The 12,660-nt window shown below is 33.7% G+C and overlaps 1 protein-coding gene across 1 annotated transcript; it reads left to right on the plus strand.

Moving 5' to 3' along the window:
• The first annotated feature begins 458 nt into the window (after positions 1-458).
• LOC109192230 (protein NUCLEAR FUSION DEFECTIVE 4-like) lies at positions 459-2,838 on the plus strand. Its single transcript, XM_019342799.1, has 2 exons — positions 459-1,458; positions 1,800-2,838. The coding sequence occupies exons 1-2, from the start codon at positions 568-570 to the stop codon at positions 2,667-2,669; spliced, it is 1,761 nt and encodes a 586-aa protein (XP_019198344.1). The 5' UTR covers positions 459-567; the 3' UTR covers positions 2,670-2,838.
• Positions 2,839-12,660: the final 9,822 nt, after the last annotated feature.

The raw sequence follows: 12,660 nt of genomic DNA on the forward strand, positions 1-12,660 counted from the left end.
AAATATTCCACTCTACCAAAAAAAACCGATTACCATAAGCATATTACATTACCAAATATAATGTTATTCTTCGACTATAAAAGGCTCTGGTGGGTAACTCAATCAATCAAATCATCTTCATCATTCTACATCTTACATATCTCTAGAGAACACAAATTGTACAAGTATTGTGACTACATACAAAATATAGTAAAATTTTGACTTGGCACAAAATATAGTGAAATTTTAACTTGTCACCGCTTAAAAAAGACTTGTAATTTTCATGTTAAATTATTGTATGTATCTCTTTTATTTTTCTTCTATTTCATTTTACTTATCATCTAATTGATCATGTTGGCCCACCGCTACCAGTAGTCATAAAATTCATAATCAATCAATAATAATAATAATACTTGCACGTGTGAGAGAGAGATTATGCGCCTATATATATGATTATATGAGTGTGTGTTTGTAACATTGTGTTTAATCTCGTTACCCACGAAAAGGTCGTGACTCGTGAGATTGCTACAATTCTACAATCCAACAAGCAACCCCCCTCCCCCCAAACCCCGTTTTAAAAACAAAAAAATGGTGGTGTTTGCCGGAGGAGGCAGCCGTGCAAGCATGGGTAGCCTAGCCGTACATATCATCCAGGGGCGGTGGTTCATGGTGTTCGCCACCACTCTCATCATGTCGGCGGCCGGCGCGACCTACATGTTCGGCCTCTACTCCGGCGACTTAAAAGACGCCTTGGGCTACGACCAAACCACCCTCAACCTTCTCAGCTTCTTCAAGGACTTGGGCTCCAACGTCGGCGTCCTCTCCGGCCTAATCAACGAGGTCACGCCGCCGTGGGTGGTCCTCTTCATAGGCGCCACCCTCAACTTCTTCGGCTACTTCATGATGTGGCTGGCCGTCACCAAAAAAATCTCCACCCCAAAAGTCTGGCAAATGTGCCTCTACATCTGCGTCGCCGGGAACTCCCAGTCCTTCGCCAACACCGGCGCTCTAGTCACCGCCGTCAAGAACTTCCCGGAGAGCCGCGGCGTCGTCCTCGGCCTCCTCAAAGGCTTCGTCGGCCTCAGCGGCGCCATCTTGACCCAACTCTTCCACGCCGTCTACGGCACCGATTCGAAATCCCTCATACTCTTGATCGGATGGCTGCCCGCCGTTATCTCCATCGTTTTTCTCCGGACGGTGCGGATCATCAAGGCCGTACGGCTCGCCCGTGAGCTCAAAGTGTTCTACAGATTCCTCTACGTTTCACTCGGCCTCGCCGGCTTTCTCATGATCGTTATCATCCTTCAAAAGAAATTCGATTTCACCCGAGTTGAATTCAGTTTCAGCGCCGTCACTGTTATTTTCTTGCTCTTTTTACCGCTCGCCATTGTCTTCAGAGAAGAGATCGGTGTTTGGAAGAGCAAGAATCTGGCGGTTGAGGATAAAATGTGCGACGACTTGAAGGTCGTAGTCACTGAGGTTAGTATTATTGTTTTTTTTTTATTATTATTATTATTAGGAAAAAATTAGTGGTTAGCTTATAGCTGATTGGGTTGGTGGGTTTGACGATAACATTAGTGATTGTGTTTTTTGTAAATTAGCTGTAAGTTGTTAACTGATTATCTATAAAATAACTTTTTTAAAAGTTTGATCAAAACAGCTATTTGAGCAGTGTTTTAATTTTAGCATTTTGAAACAATACATTATTACAAAAAGTTAATTAATTAAGTGTTCAAATAAATCAAAATTGGTTTATAGGCAACTGTTTTATCAAAAGTTCTATATATTTTAGCACGTATTTACGTGTTATGTGCTTATAGGAGAAGAAGAAGCAGCCGCCGGCGACAGGAGAAACGTCGGTTTCTTGCTGGAAAACGGCGTTCCAGCCGCCGGAAAGAGGAGAAGACTTCACGATACTCCAAGCACTTTTCAGCGTCGACATGTTGATTCTCTTTCTGGCGACGATATGCGGCGTCGGGGGGACGTTAACCGCCATCGACAACCTGGGACAGATCGGGACATCCCTCGGATACCCCAAGAAGAGCATAAGCACATTCGTTTCTCTCGTCAGCATATGGAACTACCTCGGCAGAGTGGCCGCCGGTTTCCTGTCGGAGCATTTCTTGACCAAGTACAAATTCCCCCGGCCACTAGTGCTCACCATAATCCTCTCAATCTCCTGCGTCGGCCACCTGCTAATCGCCTTCAACGTCCGCGGCGGCCTCTACGCCGCGTCGGTGATCATCGGATTCTGCTTCGGCGCCCAGTGGCCGCTGCTTTTCGCCATTATCTCCGAGCTGTTCGGCCTGAAATACTACTCCACGCTGTACAACTTCGGGTCAACGGCGAGCCCGATCGGGTCGTATATTCTGAACGTGAGAGTGGCCGGCCACTTGTATGACAGAGAGGCGGAGAGGCAAATGAAGGCGCTGGGAAAGATCCGGCGGGCCGGAGAGGACTTGGATTGCGTTGGGGTTAAGTGCTTTCAGTTGGCTTTTATTATCATCACCGCCGTGACGGCTTTTGGAGTTCTTGTTTCTGCAGTTTTGGCGGTCAGGACTAGGAAATTTTATAAGGGTGATATTTATAAGAAGTTCCGGGAGCAAGCCGCGGCGGCGGAGACGGAAATGGCGGCCGCCGGAGCCGGAAATGGGGCTGTAATTCCGGGGAGTGTTACCACGAAGGCGTAGACTGTACTGTAGAGTGGAATTTAGCACATATACTGGGATGTACCAAAAATCAAAAACAAAATAAAAAAAAATTGAAAGAAAGATATATTTAATAGGAAATAGACATCAATTATGGGAGGCAAATATGTGTGTTGATTGATCCATATTGAACTTTTAATTTTTGGAATAATTAATTCTTCATGTATAATTTACAGAAACTTGAGAAGGGGTGAAGGTTCTCTCAAGGTGAGAACTAAATCACTAATGGCCTAAATAACTTGAATTTATTTGCTCTTAATCTAATAATGAAAACATCTGGTGTTTTATTAGGAGAGTTTAAAATTTGATCGAAGCAAAGGCTTTCAAAGGTTGAATATAATTGAGGTCATTCCCATGCAACTTGAGGTTTTTTTTTATTCCATGAGCCATAGCCATATCAAGTTTGTTTTAGTAGCAGAATATCGTAAGTTTATTCTAATTAAGCACATTCAACTTGCCCGATAAAATATGTGTTTCCCTTTGATTTAATGGACAAACTATGTTGTTTAAAGAGAACTTAATTTCTCTTAGTATCATGTTACTGGCTTTTTCAACATCAAGTTTTGGAATGTATATATATCCTTTTGTTTCAATATCATTAATTTTCAATTTGTGGTTAATATAGTTTTAACAAAAATATTGTTATCTTACTTATGTATAGATTTTTTGTAAATGATGCGGAAACCACACAAAGATAAGTAAATTGTATTAGGTAAAATCTTATGTAATGATGGAGTTTGGTGGAGAAGTCGTTAATTAATAAGATTCCAAATATATTTATATAATTGTTTTCTTTATACTAAGTTGGTTGTTGGGACAAATACTTGCATTATTGTCAATACATTTGACAATTTGAGCTAAAGAGTTATAAGAGTTGTAAGTGAGAGAGTATTACATCCTATACTTGCATTATTGTCAATACATTTGACAATTTGAACTAAAGAGTTATAAGAGTTGTAAGTTAGAGAGTATTACATCCTGAAGACGACCTACACGAGGTATTCTTGAAATTTATATATACACAATGAGACACAAAACTAGACATCCCCAAATACTTTTTGGCCGTTTGGATATATGAATGGTCAGTCGCTCACTTTTGCCTGCTTATTCCCGATGAGGTCATTATCTCTGGCTATAGGCAGATTTTGTCTCCTTTGAACCATATTCATCAAAACTCAGTAGTTCATTATGCCGAACAACGTAGTAATATTCTACGTAAATGCAAATTAGATAAAATAATAAGAGTAGTTTCTAATTTAATAAACCCCTCAATAAATTGTAACACTGCTCAATTTGATATGTCTGTCTTTTCATATCTAGAAAATTTGAGAAAGAACAGTTTCTAATGTAATAAAATAATAAGTACAACATAATTAATGACTCGTGCAGTTTTAGCTACGTAAAAGTTACATAAGAAACTTGAATTGCTTGAATTCTCGGATGGTTACAAATGAGGCTCTTGAGGGTATTTATATCAATTCCACATTCTCAATGGATGGTAGGGATCTACTTAATCTTACAGGTAAGATTTACTCTCTAGAATCTTCCCAAAATCTCTATACAAGATGATTCTCTAAGGTTCTAAAATGTTCTAAGCATCTCTACAACCTCTAGTTGATATGTACATGCCTCTAGACTATTCACAAACTATGAATGCTATGTACAGGTGCAAAAAAACTCTAGAGCAATGTAGCGAACCTCGAAATCTCATAAGAAAGTTGTACGAGCACTACAATATACTCTTTATCACTAAGAAATAGAAAAAATTTTCAATTTCCATTCTAGTAGAAAATTTTCAGAGACAAAATTTCTGTCCGTGCTAGACCAGCTCATAATCAAACCAATAATTTAGTATAATTTTTAATATTTAATATTTAAATAAAAACTTTAAATATTAAATTCTTAATTTAAACTATTAAATTCAAATATTAGTGTAGTACTTAAATATTTAAATTTTCATAACTTCGTTTTATATATATATATATATATATATATATATATATATATATAATGTAACAGAAAATTTATTTTTAGCAAATTCATGAGGAAAGATTTCAAATCAAAATTAATATTTTAAGATAATACTTATTCCTTTTATAACCAAAAAAAAAAAAAAAGTAATACGTACTTTTATGTAATTATAAACTAATAATTTTAGAATACTGTATTTCTCTTTTATATTAAAAAAAAAAAAAAAAAAAAAAAAAAAAAAAAAAAAACTAAGGGTCCGTTTGGAAAGCAGGAAAATGATTTCTGGAAAATGGTTTCTGGAAAATGAGTCATTTTCCGGAAAACATATTTTCCTTTTCCAGTGTTTGGTTGCATTTGGAAAACTGTTTTGATGTGTTTGGTTCATTTTCTGGAAAATGAATAGAATGGTATAATTAAATATTTTAATTATTTTATTTTGAATAAAAAATACATTTTGAATCTTTAAAACATAAAAAAATAAAATAAAAAAATTATGGCTTCCGCCGGAAACCATGCCTATGGTTTCTGGCGGAACCCCAAAAGAAAAAATTGAAATAGAAGTGGCGGAAAATGACTTCCGCCCAAATTTGGCGGAACTCAACTGCGGAAGTCATTTTCCGCCAAATTGATCTCATTTTCCCCAGTCAACGAAAAATGTTTTCCGTTGACTGAATTTTTCAGGTGTAGCCAAACACCAAAAATTCAGAAAATGATTTCCAGAACTCATTTTTCGGGTTTCCAAACACAGCCTAATAGTTCAACGTTTTTCATATCACTCTTTATTAAAAGTGAATGTAATACTTTTTAATAAACATGTAATTTTGTTTTAATGAAAAATATTATTACTTTTCAATTAAAAATAATAATACTTATCATTAAACATGTAAGACTTTTTAACAAAAATAAAATATTTTGTACAAAACATATACTACTTTAATTTACAAAGAAAAATTTATTATTTTTAAGGAAAATGTAATTTTTTTTTTATCAAAAGGAAATTAATTTCAGTGAATATATTATGGTGTATTACTATATGTCAACATGTCTTTACTTGACTTATTTGTTGTAATATAGTAGTCCACATCCGCTGATCTATGCTCCTCGGAAATCTAGAACCAGCAGGTTGCCAGAAGTAACAGGTTGTCTCTTGGTTGGTGGGATGAGATTGAAAATGAGATTGACCTAGCTTAGGTAGTAATAAAATATGTAACAAAATCAATTTGGTATCACAACTTTGAATATTTGGATCATATCATGTTCCATTTTTTCCTGCGCCATATATGCCACTGCTGGATAGTTACCTCCTCTTTTATATTGCTGTAAATAATGCTGTATGTTGACTATGTTGAGATGCATATTACCTCCATTTTTTCCTATACATTATTTATTGAATATCACTAGTGATATGTATGTGGAAATGTGAGTCTTTTCTGTTTCCTTATTTAATATTCTGGAATTTATTAACAGCAACTAAAGTGTCACTCTCAAGTTTAATACTGAAAATTATATTGTAGATTACGAATAAATATTCAGTTTTAGACTTTAGTATGGATAATTCTTCTTTTGCACTTGAATTGTATGTTGGAATGAGTTTACTCCTTGGTCTGAAACTTGGGGTTGCTCTGATCAAATGTTCATTTTTAATGTATTTAATTTTTTTTAATAAAAGTAGTATACTTAAAATAAACTTTCAGTACAATTTTTTTTTTTTAACTTTCAATAATGATCATTCAATATATTTTATACTAAAAATGAATATAATATTATTGATCTCACCTTATAAGGTGGACCATGGTCCATAGTATAAATTTAACCATAGGTGGGGTAGTGCGCGTGATTACGAAGGTGCTTTGATTCTTATATTTCAGTTATCTACAAGTTTGACGGTAAATCTTTGGAACACTTATCACAAATTAATGTTATGTTGGAACCGGAATGATAGGAGCAATGGACCAATCATTATGCCACAAATTATAATCTACCTTCTAAGGTGGATTATGTATTATTTGTCGTCGTCAATTTATATCATATACCACAGCGCGCGTTGCATTATGCGCCTAGATGCAAAACGACGTCGTTTTAATTTATTTTTTTTTTAAAATTTCTCGCCCCAATGAATGGCAGTAGTTTTTTCTTTAAAAAAAAAAACCAGCTGTTCAAGAATGTACATAATGTTATACTAGAATACACATAATTGTATACATGAATGTACATAATTATATAACAAAATATACATACTCTTTTTAAAAGATAATACACATAATCTAACATAATACATAATAAACATAAACTTTTAACATAATACACATCAACTATTAACATAATACACACAAATTTTCTGATTCGGATATACATAATTGTATAAAAGGAATGTACATAATTATATAAAAAATGTACATAACTGTATGAACCAATACACATAACTGTATGAACAAATACACATAATCCCAGCAACTTCCTACCGCGCCTCCCAAAACGACGTCGTTTTGGGAGGGCGCGGCGCACAGTGCTATGTGCGCCGTGGTGTACGGTATAACGATTGGCTGTGGAACCGTGTCCACATTGTAAGGTAGATACGGTTTTATGTTCATAATTACTGAATTATATATTCATAATTTTTGAACTTCATATTCCTAATTATTGAATTATATATTCACAATTACAGAACTATACGTTTATAATTATGTTCACAACTCTATGTTCATCATTATAGAACTATATATTCATAATATTTGAATTATATATTCGTAATTACGAATAATTTTAGAATTGTATCCATCTTGTAAGGTGAACACAGTTTCACATCATAATTTGCGACAAATTGGCCTAGTTGGGTCAATGGTCTAGGCAATGTGCATGTTTGGGCCAATATATAACGTCATCTAGATTGGGCTGAGGACTGGTATAATTACACAAAATCCCCTTTACACTCAAATGATCCTTGAACTTCGACTCAGTTGTGTATATATTTACCCCTATCCTAATGGTTAGAAATTCATTATTGTGGTTACAGTTAATGATCTATAGGCCCATACCATAATGTGGTATATTGTTATGTTAGAACTCCAAATTTAAGAACTCATCATTACCATTCTTACCTTGAAGATTGGCAGAAGATGTAAATTACGTAGGGATTATATTCTGATATTAAATCACCACTTTTATTCTAAAGATTGGTAGATGAAGTGTTCGCACGGACTTAGCTCAATGATTCAGCACCAAGATTCAAACTTAAGACCATAATGTAATAGATTGTTAATTTTGATTCTCAAACTTAAGGCCATCGCCACTCTTTCTTTAGATTGGTGGAGAAAGTAAATTACAAGATGTGCTTCATGACTAATGTGGTATAACGAAACAAAGCTTATGAACCATGCGCACACCATGTGATTTCTAGCAAAATAAAGTTTATAAACTTAGTTTAGATTTGTTGATTAATTGAATTGTGTCCTAAATTAATGTGGTATGTTGTTTTTTCTTATAGATTGTTTTTTTTAAAGAAAAGGGTCAAATACACCCTTAAACTTTACCCCAAAGGTCAATTAGACCCCTAAACTTTAGAAAATGTCAATTAAACCCTCAAACATGTTAAATTTAATCAATGAAGCCCAAAAACCGATAAATGACCTGTTATTATAGGTCATTTCAATTCCGGCCACCGGCGACAAAATCCGGCTGTCCGGTCGTCTTCTCCTGTGGAAGACGACCGGACGGCCGGATTTTGTCGTCGGTCTCCGGTGGCCGTAATCCGTCGCCGGAATTGAAATGACCTATAATAACAGGTCATTTACCGGTTTTTGGGCTTCATTGACTCAATTTAACATGTTTAAGGGTTTAATTGACATTTTCTAAAGTTTAGGGTCTAATTGACCTTTGAGGTAAAGTTTAGGGGTGTATTTGACCCTTTTCTCTTTTTTTTTTTTTTTTAATCGAACAACTATTACTAATTTACTACACACCGATACTTATAATTAAGTCTAAGGGTGTAAACGAGTCGAGCCGAACTCGAATCTAGATAGGCTCGGGCTAGAACTCGAGAACTGAAGCTCGAGCTCGAGCTCGTTAATTTTCGAAGTCACATGACTTTCATGATTTCATCCACGTCACATGGGATATTGGGATTACATAAATATACACATTCGATCAAAATGGTTCTAACTAGTAGTTGAGGACTTGAGGTTAAACCATAAATGTATATATAAATTTATATACTCTGAGTGGTTGGCCTAATTATATATTTATATATCTACAATATACAAAGAATAGTCGGAAAAAATCTGAAAAATTAATTTATCAATTTTTTTTGTAAGATTCTTTAAATATTATATTATATGTAACAGTCTTATAAATTTAAGAGTTAATTCCAGCAATGGTCCTCCGACTATATTGATTTTTCAAAATTAGTCCCCGACTTTTAATTTGGACATTTTACATCCCTTGACTTTCAATTTCTTTCCAATTGAGATCTTTTCGTCAGATTACGGTAAAATAGACTTTAAATGAAAGAGTAAAATAGTCATTTCATCTGCCTAATGTATAATTTTTCGTATTTCTTCCTTCTATACGCAACTTCGGGCATCAGATTCACTTAATTGCTTAATCCTTAGTGGAATTTTGTTCTTTGAGTGGATTTAGGGATTAAGCAATTAAGTGAATCTGATGACCGAAGTCGCGCATACAATGGAGAAATACGAGGAATTATACATTAGGCAGATGAAATGACTACATTACCCTTTCATTTAAAGTCCAATTTATCATAATCTAACGAATGGACCTCAATTGGAAAGAAATTGAAAGTCAAGGGACGTAAATTGTCCAAATTAAAAGTCGATGACTAATTTTGGAAAATCAATATAGTCGGAGGACCATGGCTGGAATTAACTCTAAATTTAATAACATAAATAATGAAGCGAAATAAAATAAATTTTCATTAAATGCTTTACAATATCATAAAAGTGTGTTTGCTATTTTTTTTTTTTCATTTATAAGAAGTGGAAGACAATTGAAAACAAAACAAAAAAGTATATGAAATTATAAATACAGTAGTGTATATATGATATTTCATTAACAAAGAGAGAGAAAAACAATTATTTTTAGTTTCATAATTATTGTGACATTGTATATTTAGTTCATGCCTTTTCATTTGTTTAGTCTCATGCAGTGGCAGAGCCAGAAAATGACGTGAGTGGGGGCGTACTTGAAATGATTTTAAAATTGTCAATGATAAAATATCAAACACCTATAATATGGTTCAAATACATTATAAATTATAATACAATATTTATGATAGATTACATAATAGTTAAGGTCGGAGCCAAAACTATACTTAGGTAGGGTGAAATTTAAAAAACACATTGAAATGTTATAAAAATATTTATAGCAAAATATAAAACATAATCGATTAGATAAAATAGTTTGAATAGAAAATACATTATATTCATAAATACTTTAATTTTAATTTCCTTTTAATTAGATCAACTTAAATTTTTCTAAATTAATTTGAATACGATTAAGTATGATATAAATTTGTTGACTACATTAACTAAATGATTCACAAAAAAAAAAAAAAAAGACTTAAAAATATTTAATTTATTGAAGGGTGAGAATGGTTTAAATAAAGAAAATAAGCTAAAATATACACACAAAAATAGTATACAAAATATTTAATTTATTGAAGGGTGAGAAGGGTTTAAATAAATAAAAGAAGATAAAATATTTTGAACCCATGACATTTAATGTCAAATTCAAAGCTCAACCACCTGAGCAAATAAACTACTTAGTGACTTATACGTGTACATATATATATTAAAGGAAAGAGGTGGGGGGGGGGGGGGGGAGGGGGGAGGGAGCTGATCCCACTGCCCCCACGGGGAGGGAGCTGATCCCACTTGCCCCATTGTGGCTCCGCCACTGGTCTCATGACTTTGTTAACATTATCACATTTGGTCACTTGTTATAAATTTTATAATAATGCTTTAATTTTTAGACAATTTGATAATTTGGTAATTTTAATATCTATTATTATTATTAAAAAGGTGGCCGTAAATGACACAATAACATATAAGGAGTATAACATAGAAAACCACTATGTTCATTAAAAAAAACAATCAATTTATTTTTTATTATATTTTTTATTGTCATTTTTTCAACATATATATGTGATTAAGATTGTCACACAATTATATGTGATTTGATTTGAAGTTAAGAATTAAACGTGATAATGTTATAATAATTATGAAACTAAGAGTGAAATTATCTCAAAATATAATGTTGTATAAATCAACTTATTCGCTAGAGATTTTTTATTTTTATTTTTTGGCCTTAACTTATCCCATAGTGGGGCAGCTTATACCACTTTGTGGGCTTCAACCTACTTTCACATTCTTTTCATCATTTAGCCATTGTCAAACATGAGGATAATATTTTAAATTGTATCTCTCCACTCAGAGCAAGTAATTTACTGGTGAGTTTTTACGAGGTTATTGTCAAAAAAATTTCAAGGTAGGGGAGCGATGAGAGAGAGGAGAAAATGTTATATTGCAATGAATTCGGGTTTTTCAAGTTTGTTAGAGAGAGGATAAAATGTTACATTGCAATGAATTCGGGTTTTTCAAGTTTGTTTGTCCTTTTTTTTTTTTTTTTTTGGAAAAAGTAAATAAATAAAAAAGGCGCTAATGCACGTTACGTGCACCAATATTGTCTAACGTAGTGCACATACTTGATGGAATGATTGGGGTGATCGTTAGAGCATCCACTATAGAGAAGAATGAAGAGTTATTTCACAACTTTTGAGGTGCAAATGCCATGTTAGAGGAGAGATGTGAAGAGAGACCGTGTTTTTTTTCCTGCAAATGCCAAGTTATTTCTCTTCACAAGGAAGAGAAATAAATGAGAAGACAGCAGTTGCTGTGCGCGTTTCGCGTACAGCAACTGCCGCGCCGGGCGCGTGCACTGCGCGCACCTGACAAGGCCATTACTTTATTTATTTATTTAGTTTTTTAAAATCAGTTTTGGTTTTTTTTTTTTTTTTTTTTTTTTGTTTTTTGTTTTTTTTGTTTTTTGTTTTTTTTTTTTTGTTTTCTTCCCCTTCCCACATTCCCTTTCCTAGTCACTTTTACATTCTCCTCCAAATCTCCTCAACTGATGCGGATGCTTTTAGAGCATCCACATTAGTAGAGTTATTTTGTAATTTTTGAGGAGTTTTTGTAAGTGTGATTAGGAAAGAGAATATGGGTGGTGAGAGAAAAAAAAGAAATAAAAAGCTAAAATTGATTTTTTAAAAATAAAATAAAATAAATAGAAGGGTCAGACACGCTGATAGACACGCCTAGCCGCCCGTGTGGGCTGCTGTTGTGCGCGAAACGCGTACATCACCTGTCCCTCATCATTTAGTATTTCTGACATTATTTTTTTGCCTTTGCAGGGCCATTCTTTCTCAATTAATTCTTCCTCGCAAATTATGTTGTGCATCATGTATGCTATGACGTCGTTTTGACTAAAGACGCGCGTCCAACTTAAAAAAAAAAAAATCAGTTTTGATTCTCGTCAACAACATTATGTTGTGCATAATTTCTGAATGTATAGTTATGAAATTATGGATGTATAGTTATGCAATTCTGGATTTATAGTTATAAAATTATGAATGTGTAGTTATGCAATTCTGAATGTATAGTTATGAAGTTATGTAATTCTGGATTTATAGTTATGAAGTTATGGATGTGTAATTATGCAATTCTGGATGTATAGTAATGAAGTTATGGATGTGTAGTTATGTAATTATGGGTGTATAGTTATGTAATTCTGGATGTATAGTTATGAAATTATGGGCGTGTAGTTATGCAATTCTGTTTTTTTTTTTTTTTTTTTTTTTTTTTTAAAGTCGACGTCAAAACGATGTCGTTTTTACATCCGTGTGCACCATGCACGGTGCACACAGATACACATCATAATGAATCTTCTTCCTATATTAGCTATGATCTTGAGCAAGAGTGATTTAATCTGA

The sequence above is a fragment of the Ipomoea nil genome, unplaced genomic scaffold (assembly GCF_001879475.1).
Source record: "Ipomoea nil cultivar Tokyo-kokei standard unplaced genomic scaffold, Asagao_1.1 scaffold1770, whole genome shotgun sequence".
Lineage (NCBI taxonomy): Eukaryota > Viridiplantae > Streptophyta > Magnoliopsida > Solanales > Convolvulaceae > Ipomoea > Ipomoea nil.

What these genes read in the sequence shown, in the direction of transcription:
- LOC109192230 (XM_019342799.1), top strand. Translation starts at nt 568, where the DNA reads ATGGTGGTGTTTGCCGGAGGAGGCAGCCGTGCAAGCATGGGTAGCCTA. An exon ending in TGAAGGTCGTAGTCACTGAG is followed by an intron (nt 1,459 to 1,799) that starts GTTAGTATTATT and finishes ATGTGCTTATAG; the next exon opens with GAGAAGAAGAAGCAGCCGCC.